This window comes from Apteryx rowi, unplaced genomic scaffold (assembly GCF_003343035.1).
Source record: "Apteryx rowi isolate R43461 unplaced genomic scaffold, aptRow1 scaffold_513, whole genome shotgun sequence".
Lineage (NCBI taxonomy): Eukaryota > Metazoa > Chordata > Aves > Apterygiformes > Apterygidae > Apteryx > Apteryx rowi.
The window spans coordinates 257,731-272,254 of NW_020450776.1; the positions used below are offsets into that span (position 1 = coordinate 257,731).

General features: G+C 60.6%; 1 protein-coding gene across 3 annotated transcripts in view; it reads right to left on the minus strand.

Moving 5' to 3' along the window:
- CACNA2D2 (calcium voltage-gated channel auxiliary subunit alpha2delta 2) overlaps positions 1-14,524 on the minus strand; it is a 247,376-nt gene that overhangs the window by 27,024 nt on the left and 205,828 nt on the right. For all 3 annotated transcript variants that reach the window (XM_026080268.1, XM_026080266.1, XM_026080267.1), the window contains exons 5-7: positions 6,537-6,675; positions 1,656-1,787; positions 1,495-1,552 (exon numbers count right to left, since the gene is read on the minus strand). In XM_026080268.1, the coding sequence (XP_025936053.1) occupies positions 1,495-1,552; positions 1,656-1,787; positions 6,537-6,675 (329 nt within the window). The remainder of the gene's footprint in view (positions 1-1,494; positions 1,553-1,655; positions 1,788-6,536; positions 6,676-14,524) is intronic.

Below are 14,524 nucleotides of genomic sequence, written 5' to 3' on the forward strand. Positions count from 1 at the left end.
GGCCGGGCTAGCAGGAGGGGAGCTGGGCTAGCAGGAGGAGGGCCGGGCTAGCAGGAGGGGAGCTGGGCTAGCAGAGCTCAGCAGCCCCCTTAGGACCGGCCTGCCAGTCTCCTCTCCTCTAATAACCTGCGCAGACGCTACGATTGAGAAGAGTTAATAATTAACGCGGAGCAATCAAAGACAATTAACCGTAATGGCGGGACCATTAATTTTCTGCCAAGGAGAGGGCCTGCCTGGTGCCGGGCACGCTGCCTCTCGGGCGCACGTGCCGGGGGGGGCCACAGGGCCCGGCAGGCAGCTGAGCAGGGGTTAAGCCACACAGGCAGGATGGGGCCGCGGAGCTGCTCCGGCTGGGAAGTGTCCAGGCTGGAGCGCTGGCCTCTCCCCGCCGCACGGGGCACCCGCCGCCTCCAGGCTCCCAAGGGGCCCGTGCCCGGCTGCAGATAAGCAGGCGCCGGAGTTTAAAAGCGAGGCTTGAGCCAATCTGCCACGGTTTATGCAAACACCGGTTATTAAAAACCTTCCCTGGCGGTGATTTGTTTTTCTTTATCACCTTCCCAGGGCTTTGGCTCACGAGGCCCCTTGCCGAGAGACCCCGCGGGGCGGCCCGCGTGCTCGGGCGAGGAAAGCGGGCGCTGCCAGCGACACGGCGGAAAAACAAGCAAAGCCCGGCGGGCCAGGCGAGGCGACGGCACCTGCTCGGAGAGGGCCGCGAGGGAACACGCACCCGCAGAGCTCTTCCGCCAGGAGCCGGGTGCTGCCCGGGGAGCGACGAGGAGCCCCCCGCCCCCGTGAGCAGCGCCGTCATTAGCGGCGCCAAGCGAGCCCGTCTACCTGGGCTAACGGTAAGCGGTGCAACCACGCTTAACTTGGTGCGCAGCTAAATTGATGCTCGCAGCTATCGCTTAACCACAGTCTGTCATTGTCTTTGTATTTATCTCCCTGTCCTTCTGGCTCTGGTTTTCAAGAACTGTTTGTTTTTTCCGTTTAAATGGGTTGCTACGGGAATGCTGGCAATGAATAAGCGTGGCATTTCCAATTGCAGCGGCGGAGGGGGGGGGAGCGGAGATCRCTACCTGGTTTATCTGTATCTAAGGATTTATCTGCCTATCTCCCTCTGTCTTTCCAGCGCTGGGAAGAGGGGAGGGGAGCGGGAGATGAAAGCTGCAGCTTGGATGCCCCTGCCTGTGTTATTGTATCCATTTTCCAATGCCAACGATGTGTGAAATGAAAATTGGACAGAGCTGGCTGCTCCTGGACCTGGAATTTCAGAGGGCCTACAAAGGATGCAAGGAGAGGGGGAAGAGAGCCGGCCGCCGGGAGGGAAGGAGAAGGGAAGACGGGGCRCAGGAGGGGACTCGTGCACCCCTCCGGGGCTGCGCTGGGCCCCTGGCAGAGCGGGTCCCCTCCTGCGCGCGGGACCCCAGCCCGGGCGGCCCGTGCAGCCCCAGCCTCCGCTCCCTGCTCCCCCCCCGCCCCCGAAGCGGCCCTTACCACGGCCTTCTGCGGACGTCGTAGAGGTCGATCTTGTTGGGTGCTCTCCACGGCGTGGCTGCGGGCAAGGGGGGGCAGTGAGCGAGGCGCCGGGGGCCGGCGGGTGCTGCGGGGGCGCCCAGCACAGAGGGACCCGGCGCCCGGCTCCCCGCGCCGCACACCTGGGTAGTAGCGGGTGACGCCGGTGGCGCTGCCGAAGACCTGCCAGAGCAGGGAGGGGTCCTCCTTCCGGTTCTCGATGAAAACGTCCTCGAGGGCCTGCGTCCAGTTCAGCTCGTTGAGGATCACGGTGGCTGCAAGAGAGCGAGGCGGCGGGTGGGCGGGCGCGCGAGGGGTGCCAGGGCCCCGCGCGGGAGCGAGAGGGGCAGCGGAGACGCGGGCTGGCTTTGGGAGGCGATGGGGACCGGTCCCCGCAGCGATGCCAGGGGGCAGGGGAGGAAAACGCAGGCTGGAAGGACGCAGCGCATCCCTTCTGCCCCTTCCCGAGGGATCAGCCACTGGAGGAGCCCCAAAAGCCACCCGGCCCTGGGCACGTGCTCGCCACCGGYGACCAGCTGGGAAATAAACGGGGGGCGTCCGCGCGAGGACGATGTCCAGAGCATCCCGGGCRGGCGAGGAGGGGAAGCCGAGCCGCTCTGCATTCACGCTGCCCTCCGCACCCGACGCAAAAGCAATTAAGACGCCAGCAAACAGAGGTTTTAAATTATTCAGCTATTAAAGCGCAAGATAAGCTCRGAGCAGCCCGAGCCTGCGATTAATCAGACGGGGCTGGGGCTGCGCGGTGCAGCGGGCAGCGACGGGGGCAGCTGGGGCAGTGGGTGGCCCGCGGGGAGGGTGTTGGGGGCAGGCAGTGGGGGCAGCGGGAAGCAGCTCTGGGTGCTCGGGGCACGAAGTTGCGGCTCCTCATTAGGATGTTCGACAGTTTAACCTTTTGCCTTGCTTTTTTTTTGGAACGGAAAACAGAGCAATCCCGTGGGAAGCACCCCTGGGACCACATCACAGAGACGAGGCAGCCCGACCGGGTCAAAGAGCATCTCCAGCCTTGGGGCGCRCAGCCTCGCTAACGCCCAGGCCCGCTGGTCCCGCCGGACCTCGGGCTGCGGCGTACGACCACCTTTTCTCTCCAAAACCTGCACCAAAACAGAGCTCTCGGTCGTGGGCACTGCCCGCTGAAGGAGATTTCTTCTTCTCTCAGAAAGATGCGCCTTCAAACAGCGATTTACCGCGGCCGGATCTCTGAAGCCATTTCTCAGGGCAGCGCACATACGGAGTTACGTTATCTGTACGCTCACTACGATTTCTTGTTTGGCTCTGTCAAAGGGTGTTTTTTTTTTTTGCAGGGAGCAGAGGCCACGAGGCGGCTGGCAGGTCCCCTGGGGCAGAGCGGCCGTGCGGCACCGCCAGCCGGGGCAGGGGGCAGCGCGGGCACCCGACCCCACGGAGACGGCGCTCTGATGGCACGGAGGCTCTGCGGCCACCGGGAGCCCCTCAGCCTTCTTTCGGGGGGCAGGGGCAGCCACGCCAGGCCTCGTGCAGGAAGGCAGCCCCTGCGCACGAAGGCAGCCCGTCCCCTCCTTGCACATGAACGCAGCCCTTGTGTCCTCCCTGCGCAAGCGTGCAGCCACTATAGCCTCCCTGCCCATGAATACAGCCCTGTCCCCTCCCCGAGCATGCACGCAGCCCCGTCCCCTCCCTGTGCATGAATGCAGACCCTGTATGCTCCCTGTGCATGCACACGGCTCTATGCCCTCCCTGTACATGAGCGCAGACCCTGTATGCTCCCTGTGCATGCACATGGCTCTATACTCTCCCTGCGCATGAACGCAGCCCCTGTCCCCTCCCTCTGCACGAAAGCAGCCCCTGTACCTTCCCTGTGGATGAACACAGTCCCTATATCCTCCCTGTGCACGAATGCAGCCCCTATACCCTCCCTGCACATGCACAGGGCCCTATACCCTCCCTGTGCATGAATGCAGCCCTGTCACCTCCCTCTGCACGAAAGCAGCCCCTATCCCCTCCCTGTGCATAAACACAGTCCCTATAGCCTCCCCGCACATGAACCAAGCCCCTATATCCTCCTTGGGTATAAACACCCTGTATCATCCCACGCTCATGAACGCAGCCCTATACCTTCCCAGCGCACACAGCAACGAGCCATAGCCGAACACCAGGCCCACGGGTCGGAGGGCTGAGCTTCACAGCCGGGACGGCTCCTGCCCTTCGGGTTGAGGCCAGGCCTGCAATAAGGCCACGTGCCAGGCTCTGGGACGCGGCCCGGGGCAGCGGAGGCTCTGGGACGGAGCCGAGGCATCACGGCTTGGCCTGCGCGGGGCCGAGAGCCGCTCTCTTGGAGGGCTTCCCCGGCCCGGCCCGGCCCGGCCCCGCGGCTGCCCCCTGCCCCCTGGTCCCGTCCCCATCTTGTCCCTGTCCCCCTCAGGGTAAGCCCAGCCCCACCCYGCCAGCGAGCGATCGCAGATTTAATTAAAAGTGGCACAGTAAATAAAACACATATAGGATGCAATTTGCGTGTGTAGCGAGGGGTGACGGCGGCGGGCGTCTCCGCGGTGTTTTAATTAGCGTGCCAGGCAGCGATAGCGCCTCTCCAGCGCCTCGGCGGGCAGGGGGGTCCCGCCGGGGGCGACACGCCCTGCCGAACGCCTGCCGGCCCCCCGCGCCCCTGGGAGCAGCGCCGTGCCGGGGCCGCCTGCTGGTCCCCCGCGGCTGCGGCACAGGCGCCCGCGCCGGCCCCACGGATGCCCCCGGCRCTGCTGCGCCGGCGAGCAGCGCCCGCTGCCCGAGCTGGGAAGGGGCTTCGGGCCGGGCCCCTCCACGCCTGCCCCGTCCCTTCCCAGCCGCCGCTTCTCCGAAGGGGCTGCGAGTCCCTGGAGCAAGTTAATCTCCAATTTGCTTTCGCGGCGCAGCTGAGCGCGGTGATTTATGTGGCTCTGGCAGGGCATCAGTGATTGTGTCGTCTGAAGAGCAGGGGGTTAGAAATAATGAATATTTCATCCCGCGCAGCCCACCCTGCTCTGCCTCCCTCCCCCCGCTCTCATGATTTGCTTCATTAGCTGCTTGGCCTGTGCTAGCTGGGTAATAAAACTAATTGCAATTCCTAATCCACTGACGCCGATGCGGTGAAATCGCTCCACCGATGTGGCGCTGGGTACGTACACGCCAGGACCGACTCCRCGTATTGGTTCGTGATGGAAAACACCGTTAAATAAAGGCACAAGAGCTCAGCTCCCRGCGCCGCTGCAACGCTGCCCGGGAGCCCTCGGCAAGCGCAGCCGAGCCGGGCCCYGGGCAGGGAGGCGAGGGGGCGCTGAGGACCGCGCTGCCCGTGGCGCGGGATTTGCCCGGCCGCGCAAGCTGCCCTCGGTGCGGTGCCGCGTCCTCGGGGAGGAAGGAGCGAGGGAGCTCTCSCAGCGGGTGCCGCACGCCGCCCGGCCAGCAGCAGGATCTGACCCTGGAAGCAGGACGAGGCCGGCGGCTGCTGGCGGACGAGCGTCCGGCCCGGAGCGGTTAGCAGCTGGCTGCGATCGGCGCAGAGCAGCCGCTAGAGGGAAATGGAGACCGACTGTCGCCTTGCGAGCCGGCCCCGGCGCCGACCGGCGTGCGGCAGGTCCTCCTCCTCCAGCAGCCCCCCCGGCACCCGGCCTGCCACCCCAGGCGGGCGCTTGCGCGTGCCCGGGCCTGGGGCTGCGTTGACGCCGTCCTGTTTAACGGCGCTGAGTCGCCCTTTCTGCACGGATTTCGCCTGCGTTTTCTACCCTTTCCTAACCTCGGCCCCAAAGCAGCCCACGGCTGACATTTCCACCACCGCAGCACACGCCACCAAAGAGCGCGGTGCTTTCTCCTGTTGCTTTGAGCCTGCCGCCTGGTAACTTCATCGGGTGCCCTCAGCTCTTGGGTATGAAAAGCAGTGAGCAGCCACCCCTGCTCCGCTTGCTTCCGCCCGCTCGGGGCGGCTCAGCTCCCTTTCACGAGCTGGGAGTCCCCGTCTCCGTCATTGCTCCCTGCACAGAGCTGCTCGGTCCCTCTGATCATCTTTGACGCCGGCTTTGAACCTCTTTTAGCTCTGCCGAACTCCTTCTGCGGCGAGGATCACAAGGGCCGAGCGTTCGCAACGTGGGCACGGCTGACATCTACACTGTGCCATAATTATCATCTCCGCTCTGCTCTCCATCCCTTTCCTAATAACTCCCAACGCTCCGTTGGCCTTTTTGACCCCAGCTGAGCCCGGAGCCGACACTTTGCAGGAATTACCTGCGACTGCCGCGTCTCTCCCGCCGAGCGGCTCCGCCAGCCCTTCCCGGCAGAGCGTGACACGAGAGCGCCGGGCAGAGCAGGGCAYGTCTAAACACCGCACAGCTGTGACCGCAGGGGGACGACAAGCCGCTCCCTCCCTGTGCGGGGGCACCGGCAGCCTCTGGCTCGGCCAGGACCCCTGCGGCAGGGCCGAGGGGGCTCAGCTGGGCGGCGCTGAGACATTTCACTCCGTGCGAGGCCCTGCCTGGACGGCGGCGGATTCCGCGGTCCTGCCAGCTGCCTCTCCATGCACACTTCCATGTGCTCCCCCGGGGCCGTGCTGCCCCTGCGCCCACCCTGGCTCCCCTGCCCTGTCCCCCAGGGTGAGGGGCTCCCTTCTCACCCCGCAGGCACAACCGAGCCCCTCTGATGGCTCGAGAGGTCCCGGGTGACGTGTGAACCCGCTGGCTTCTCAGCAAGCCCACCAGCCCCGTGGGCGCCGGCAGCTCGTGCGGCACGGGGAGCCGGCCCGTCCCCAGCCGCCGGGCGTTTCGCCTCCAGTGTGCAGCCGGGGCCAATCCCGCGCGCTGGATGCCAGGAGGTGCGGAGGCGGACGGACGTCCCGCGCTGCTGCAGCCTTGCAGAAGACATGTCTTCTCCTGCGGGCCCCTGGGGACGCGGCCGCTTGCTCGCCGCAGCGACCCGCGCTGCCTCCCCGAGGCGGGGGCACCGAGAGCAGGAGGCGCCCGGGCGCAGCCGGCGGCACGGCAGCCGGGCGGCGGAGGGGCACTCACAGCCTTTGTAGATGTCCGTGGGGATCTGCACGGCGGCGTACGAGTAGTTAACCTTGGTCTTGAAGTTGGCATCGTCTGTGAACTCCAGCTTCAAGGAGTTGGACTTCTCTCTCTCGATCTCTTCCCCGTCCGGATCGTCCTGGGGAAGGAGCAGAGCACGCGCGGTTAGCCGGGTATGGCCAGGCAGGGCGGCAGCGCCGGCACCGCAGCGAGGCGCCTTCGCAGCCTGCCCGGGGCCCGCGGGCACCCGCCGGCGCGGGCGGCGCAGCCTGGCATGGCCCCGCGCCGCTCCCCAGCCCCGGCCAAACGGCCCCGCGCGGAGACCCGGCAATGCCAGCTTGCGCGCTGGGGACTTTTGGGGACTTTTGGCAGGAGCCGCCGGTGCGGGCTGGGACTGCAAGGAGGCGCTGCTGCGGGTCTCAGCGCCGCCGGGGTCCGCGCAGCCCCAGCGCCAGTCCCGCCAGCACGCCGGGGCYGAGCTGCAGACGCAGGGAGCCGGCGCGCGTGAGGATGAGCGGAGCCTTCAGCTCCGGTTAACCTTGCCTCGCTGTTCTTGGTGGCGCGGCAGGTATTAAATCAGACAAAAAAAACCAACCAAACAAAAAAACCCCACCAACAAAAAAAGCCTTGAAAATCAATTAGCAGCAAAAGGCAACTATCAAAGAACAAATTAAAACGGAGTGCAGCTTAGYGCTCTGTCAATAAGCAATGCAAACAATATTTAATTATGGTGGAGAGATGGCAAATTCCCCACTGCCGGCGCTGGAACGCACTCCCGCGCTTTCACACTCCCCTTCTCTCCCCCTTCCCGGCTGGCGTTGCTGGATCCCAGGCAGCGGCGCTGMGCAGAGGATCCTCCGGCTGCCCCTGCGGAGATTTCCCCTCTCAGAGAGGTAAAAGTTCTCCTCTCGCAAACGTGGGGCAGATCAGGCTCCCGCGGGAGCCGGGAGCCAGGGCAGGCGCCGAGCAGACGGAGCCACCGCGGCCCGGCTGAGCACGCCGCTCCGCCACCGCCGGGAAGGACCTCTGCAGCCGGCGGAGAGGAAAACGGGCAGGGGGGCTGGCTCCTTGCCGAGCCCGGGCTGGCTCCCAAAGCCCCGGGAAAGGCAAGGGGAAGGACCGCGGGGCTGGCCGAGGCGCCTGGAGAGGAGGGAGCGAATTCTCCTCGAGCGGCAGCTCCGTGCCTTCGCCCCTGCGCCTCTCGCCGCCGGCAGCGCCGTTAACACCGTCTCCCCTTGACTCTCGGTGCGGCTTTGCAGAAGGTGGAGGCAAGCCCAAGCCCACTGCCCCACCGCCCTGGCGCAGGGCACCCCACACGGAGGCGGACTGACAGCCCTCGCAGCACGAATGAGCAGGGGGAGGACAGCAGACATTTAACACGGCCTTTTCCTCTCTGCAAGTCCCCAAGTGTTAGAGCGAGGTATAAATTACTCAGAAATTGCCCTGCAAAGAAAAGATGGCTGCATAAACCTAACCAAGCCTCGCTTGCTCGGCGCCTTTCATATCCCGGCCCTATCGGTTCTCCCATCAACCAGAGAGTCTTCTTGAAAAAAAATAAAACAGCATACAAAAGACCTCAATTTCTAATGGGGAAAGCCATAAATTTAAAGGAAAACGGTGTGTTTGGTAAATAAATACAGCTCATTTAATATCCGCTCTCCTCCCTCCCAAAGATGGAGCCTTTTCTCTTTTGCACGCGACTTTGCTTTCGCAAGTCGTCCCCCGGCTGCCCCATCCGCGGGGGCCGGAGGAGATGCGGTGGGACGCGCTCTTCCCCTGCGGGCAGCTGCCGCGGCGGCAGTAACGTTATCCTGATGCTGCGGCTCCGAAGAATACCGGGATTGATATGCAAGGTTCAGTTTTGAATCCTGGCAGATGTATGGCGAGTGTAAACATGCCACACAGCGGATCCTAATACAGGAGCTCCGGTGGTCTAGAAAGATGCTGAACTCAACTACGCTGGGAGCAGCTGAGCAGCAGGCAAGTGGCAAGTGCAAGGGACATCTCTCGCTCCCCTGAGCTATGCTGCCAACACGGAAATCCGGATTACGCTCCCTGTTTCACTAGCGTAGGTCCTGAGGCAGAAACGATGGCCGGACCCCATACAGCTTTCCAAGCTCCTGGCAATTTGCGGAGCAGAGCCTCCCCCATCCAAGTGCCCCAGGGACCCACCACACTCGGTGGCCACGGGTGGCCCGGGGCTCCCCGGCAAGCTCCTCCGCCCCAGCCGCCCCCAGGCGTGAAAGCCCCACGCTCGTTATTTCCCCCACGTTGCCATGTTTATTCACTCCTTCGCCCAAGCTGGAACTACTGTATATAATTACCGATCCTCTGTTTATCCTTACTCGGTTATATCATCCACTTCTGAGTGGCTAATTTGTATTCTCCAAGGTTCGGTGCTGTCTGGCTGCTTTCATTCGTGTAGCTATGAAGAGGCATATGTATAGATCTTGGAGACAAATATACAGCTATCTATACRTAGGACACTTCATGCATCACTGACACCTATACGGCAAACAGACCCACAGAAAGAGCTGATGCTATCCAAGCTACATTTATCCTCTCCATAAATCTGACCTCAGCGGAGTTATTCCTGTTTAAGCCGGGGCCGAATTTGGCCCAGGAAAAGGGGACGTTTCCGCGAAGCCGGGCAAAGATGTCCCAAGGCCAGGCAGGGAGGAGAGCAGCTCCGTGCCGGGTGCTGTACAAGCAGGGAGGACAAGCACAGTCGCTGCCTATAATTCAGCCCYGTGACGGGACCAGAGAGGGGTCTTACCCCAAAGCCAGAAGGGGCCAGGGGCACAGCACCCCAAAACAGACCTCCTTCGCCCTTGACTTGCCAGCCCGGGTGCAAACGTCCCCTGCAAAGGGCAGCCCCGTTGGGCTGCCTTGTTTTCCAGGCAGTCCCRGCTCCATGCAAACCGCACATCTTTGGGGCGGTGACAGTCCCCAACCGGCCRGTGCACCGGGGCCGCTGGCAGCGCYGTTAGCCCCRGCACCTCTGCTGCCYGGGGCGCCTTAAAATCTCCCAGGGAGATTTTATATGAATGGTTGACCGCAATACGCTTCGGTCACGCCAGAAGCTTGACTGGGCTAAGAGTAGCCACAGCAGTAAGGCCAGAGGAGCACATTCTGCATTAAATTTATATCAGAGCAAATATAGGAGAAAACGATTCAAATTCTCCCGGATTTACATCAGTTTAAGTGAAAGAGCATCTTGTTAGGTCCCCAGCCAGCTTTTGCAGCCTTTCTCATCACTAAATTTCTACGGTACTTCAAAATAYGTGTTTTATGTTCTACATGTCACAACACACATATCTGAATATATTATTTGAGATATATTTGTCCATTAGAAACCTATCATGGGGTAAGATGCTAATATTATATGTATTTACTGCCTCCACAAGAAGCCACCGTGAGCTGAGCACTTTTGCCACCTTTGGTATTTTAATGGCCGTGCTGCCAGTCACTGCAATTTTCTGCAAAAGTCTCCTGAAATCTGCTGTTTTCTTATAAGGCAGGTCCCGGAGCCGGGCAAGTGTGGAAGACTGAGATGTGAGGAAGAGGATGGAGCGGAGCTCCCTGGGCCGTGCCCTCCGACAAAAGCTATTTCATCACATCGCTGGCGCCCAGTGAATGCCAGTGGCACTGCTGGGAAGTTTTCCTGGAGGCTCCCATGGTCTTGGCAAGTATCTGGCCTCTGTCACATCCAGATTTGTGCCGGCTGAGGACGGCCGCTCCGCTGATAAATTAACGCTGACCCCAGAAGTGCGGTAACTCACTCGGACATTGCTTCGACTGTGACAGCACGGCTCGGCTCCCGACGCCACCGTTGCCACCGTGCTGTCACCGGGGTCTCCACAGCCGGATACGGGAGTCAGGCGGAGAGTCACCGGTAGCAGCACGAAGGCGCTGTTGGAGCTGGGAGCAGGCAAAACCGCTCGCTGCCGGGTCCTGGGGTTGCAACCTGCAGCCACGCGGAGCCAGCGTGGACCGGCAGCTCTCAACCGGCACCAGCCGTCGCGGCAGGCTTTGCAAGGGCTCACGTTTCCACGTGCATTTTCGCAAGTGTTTCTGGCGGTGCCCCCTGCGCGGCCGGGGGGCTGCAGAGCCAGCTGTGAACGTGACCCCGTGCAGCACCGCGCCGCGGCTGGGAGAGACGCCAACGCCCCCATTCATCTCCATGGGAACTAGTCATCAGAGCTAATGATGACTGCCGAAATGTCAGCGCCGATGACAAACGCGCTGCCGCTGCGGCRAGCAAAGCTCTCGAGGATCGCCGGGACGGAGGGTGAGCTTTCGCGGCTTGGGAGCCAGCTCGGGAGCGGCGGCGAGCCTCCGAACGGCGGCAACGCGACGGGACCTGTGTGCCCTCTGCGTAGCACCCGCGAGCGCTACCCACCAGCCCCCACCTCCTACCRAAAACGCACCGTGCCAAGAGGTCGAGGCATCCTTTTAGATTTCCCAGGGGCGCTGATCCGTGCTAAGTCTGGAAAAGCCACCGCAATATTAATACCAGCGCGTGGTGATTACTACTAATAATGAATATAAATAGCAGGCGCGTCGCAATTCGTCTGCAAGCCTTAAAGCTCTTCGCGAAGGTGGGAAGGTTTCATTATTGTCCTTCGCAGGTAGGGGAAAACGAGTCCCCGAGCACTGGAGTCATTTGCCCAAGGTCACACCAAAAGCCGGCGAGAATAAGAGCTGTAATAGCGCGGGCTCAGCTCCGCCGGGCTCCTCTCCGGGCTCTGCCGGAGGGGAACGCACCTTCCTGCCCAGCAAAGCCCCCGAAACGCTTCCAGCCCCGCAGCACAGCGCCCACGGGCAGCAAGGGCAGCATTAAGCTGCCCATCGGAGCTGGGCGCGATGCCCAGCAGCGGCACTGCGCCGCTGTCGTTGCTAGAAAGTGTCGATTTTCAGCAAGAAAGGGCCAATTTTGAGATCTGAGAAACAGGTTTCCCTGTTCTCCCTGTGMAAGCCCTTGTGCCAGGCTGAGCCAGCCCGGGCTAGCGCTGGCACTGAAAGATTTTGGCAATACCCAGGCAAAGCACGTTGGCTCCTCTACTCCACAAAACGTTTGGGGCAGATCAAGAAAACGCTGCAATCAGTTTTTTGCCCGGATGCAGGAAGGATTTTTTTTCCTTCCTTTGCCCAGTGAGCTCTACGGCACACGGCCGAGAAGCTTGAGGCTTGTGCAAAAGGACCCTTTTTCTTAAATTTCTCAGCCTTTCCCGAAATGCAGCAATTTAATGCTGGGGAGAAAGATGGTGTGTTCTCCAGCCACGTTCCTGCTTTTATAGCGGCGCAGGTTATAAATAACAATCAGTCTCTCCTGCTAGCCTGCTCCCCTATCCCCCCCTCTCTTTTTTTAATCTTTGCCAAAGGTACTGTTTAGAGATCTTTCTAGCCCATTTATTTTTAAATTACCAGCCAGAGGAGAGAAGAAGGGAGAAAAAAAAGAAAAAGAAAAAAGGAGAAAGGAGAAAGAAAGTTCTCGGGCTGATAGCTTATCGGAAGGAAATCCAAATGTCACATTAGTTGAGAAAGTTGGAAGATTAAATTTCCCAACACCCTTCATCTGCTGCTGACATTTAGGGGCTTTTCTTCCCTCCTCCCCCTGCTCTGCACATCTAACAGCGGGAGCGGCGAGCCGGCAGACGCTGCTCACTGGCCGGGCGGCGCGTCCCTCTGCCAGGGGGACGCTGGGGACGCGCGCCTCGGGCACGGCACCGCGCCGCTGCGGCCCCTCTGCGCCCTGCGCTAGCTCCAGGCTAGCGTGGCCTCGCCTCCGCGGGAGCGCCGGGCTGCTCGGCCGCCTGCCGCGGCCTCTTCTCTCCAATACGTGATCATCGCCCGGCAGAAGGACCGAGAGATGCGTTACAGAGAGGGTAGGTCCTCTGGCCACACTACCCCTGGAGAAGAGCGGTGAGGTGGCCCTTGAAGGACACCAGGCTCCATCCCGCCCATGCTGCAGGGGCACCGACCGCCCCGGCGGCTCCCGCTGCCACGGCCCTTGGGCCGGCACGTCACCGTCACCGTCACCGTCACCGGGCGGGCGTCTGGGTGCCCTTGCTCGCAGTGCTACCGCCACGCTTCAGTCAAGCAAAATTTTCCACCCACCCTATCTCCTTCGCTTCTGCAGGCCTCTCTTTACCTTTACCTGCAAGACACATTTTTACATATGAGAAGGGAAAACATTCTGTTTGGAGGACGACAAAATGACTTTTCCTAATTGCTTTTCTGTGCCTTTTGTACAGCCCAAACTGCTGAATTCACCCTGAGCTCGTGGATATTTCCAGTTGGCGCAAATCTGCATTTTTCAATGAAAAATATGACTCGGGAACATTAGCATGGCCTCAATAAAGACTGCCTCTGGCCTTGATACCTCTCGGTGTCGAGAAGAAAGCTGTTGCAGGATTTGTAGTCGCAACCAGTATAAAGTCCATTTTCAGCTCATTTCAGGATTTCTCTGATGAAGACTGAAGCCGTATCAGCCCAGCTCACGAGCAAACCTGGCGCCTGGCCGAGCGGCGCAGCTCTGCGGGAGCGTCACCTGAAGGCACCAGGCTCACACGTGCAGCGAAAGCCCGGCGCTCAGCTCGCCCGCAAAGGCCGCGGGAGAAGCCGCGCTCAGATTCGGCGGAGCGACAGGAGCTCTCCATCCCCAGACGCAAACGTCACCCTGCTCCCAACCGCGGGAGGAGCGGCAACCGCAAACGCCTGACAGCTACTTTACGCCCTGGGAAACCAAGGGCTCGGACTGATCCACGGCAGAAAATGAAGCCTGTACCGTGATCCTTCAGCGGCGACACCGAGCACAGCCCTATCGGCCTCCCTGGCGCGGAGCCGCTTTCCTCCGCAGCACGACACATCCCAGAGGAGTCTGGCCTCAGTTAGGATTTAAACACCGTCCCCTGCCATAAACATCATAATAAAGGCCGAAAATCACTGTATTTTTGTGTCGTTCTTCCTGGGATACCCAGCTGAGAACATCTGCTGATTTCAAACGCTTCTCCAGGGATAAACCTCAAATCCCTTGCTAGCGGGAAGAGGTGAAAACTTGACTTTTGTAAACATTGTGAGTGCCTTGGGGGTCTCCAAGGAAAATTTTTCTGATGCCCCATTTGTTAAAAAAACCCTAAGAAATTAAAAATATGTTTAGGAAGACAGTGGAGCTGAAGTGCAAGCCAAATGAATAGGAAACTCATTTCTTCCTCCTCACAGTTAAACCTGGTATAAGGCTTGTGAATAAGTCGCAGTTACATTGAATAGGCATTGTCTATCAGCACTAACTTCATTTCAGCTACATCCTGCTCAATTTAAATATGAAAATTGGAGCTAAATAAAGAAAAGACGGTAAGGCTGCTATTTAGTTCAATTGAAACGTTCTGGTATCACCTTCCTCCTTTTTTGATTTCATCATCATCATCTTTTCTATCTGTTATTTTTCCCGGAATTAAATTAGCTGGGATTTCATTGGGAAGCAGCAAGTGCATTAATAGGGAACGCTCTCCCTCCTGCAACCCACAAATGCTTGCAATAGGACGCAGACAATTTCGCTAGGTTTTTCTCCCGTCCCCAAAGGAAGATGCGCCGGAGGAATGAAGCGCCCTGCTCCTGAGCCCTCTGCCCGGTGCCAGTGCCCAGGCGGGTGCAGCTCCCGCGGGACGCCGGCCCGCTGGGGGGTGCAGCCCCCCGGTGCAAGCCCGTGCTCCTGGCCCCGCTTGCTGCAAGCACGTCCTCAGCCAAACCCCGTCCTTCTCCAAAGGCACCGACGTGTCAAGCCCGTCACAAGAAACGCAGGAATCTTCTTCCTAAGCCTCAACTCGAGGCTGGCTTATGCCCTGAAGCAGGCAGGTCTAGATGCCTCATATTTTCTAATCCTATCTAACGTAACCATGGATATTCCCGTTACTTACGGAAACGGCTAATCCTAAAGCTAACAGCCAGCAGTCGCCGGCTTTGCACGGGGGCACAACGCGGCGCGC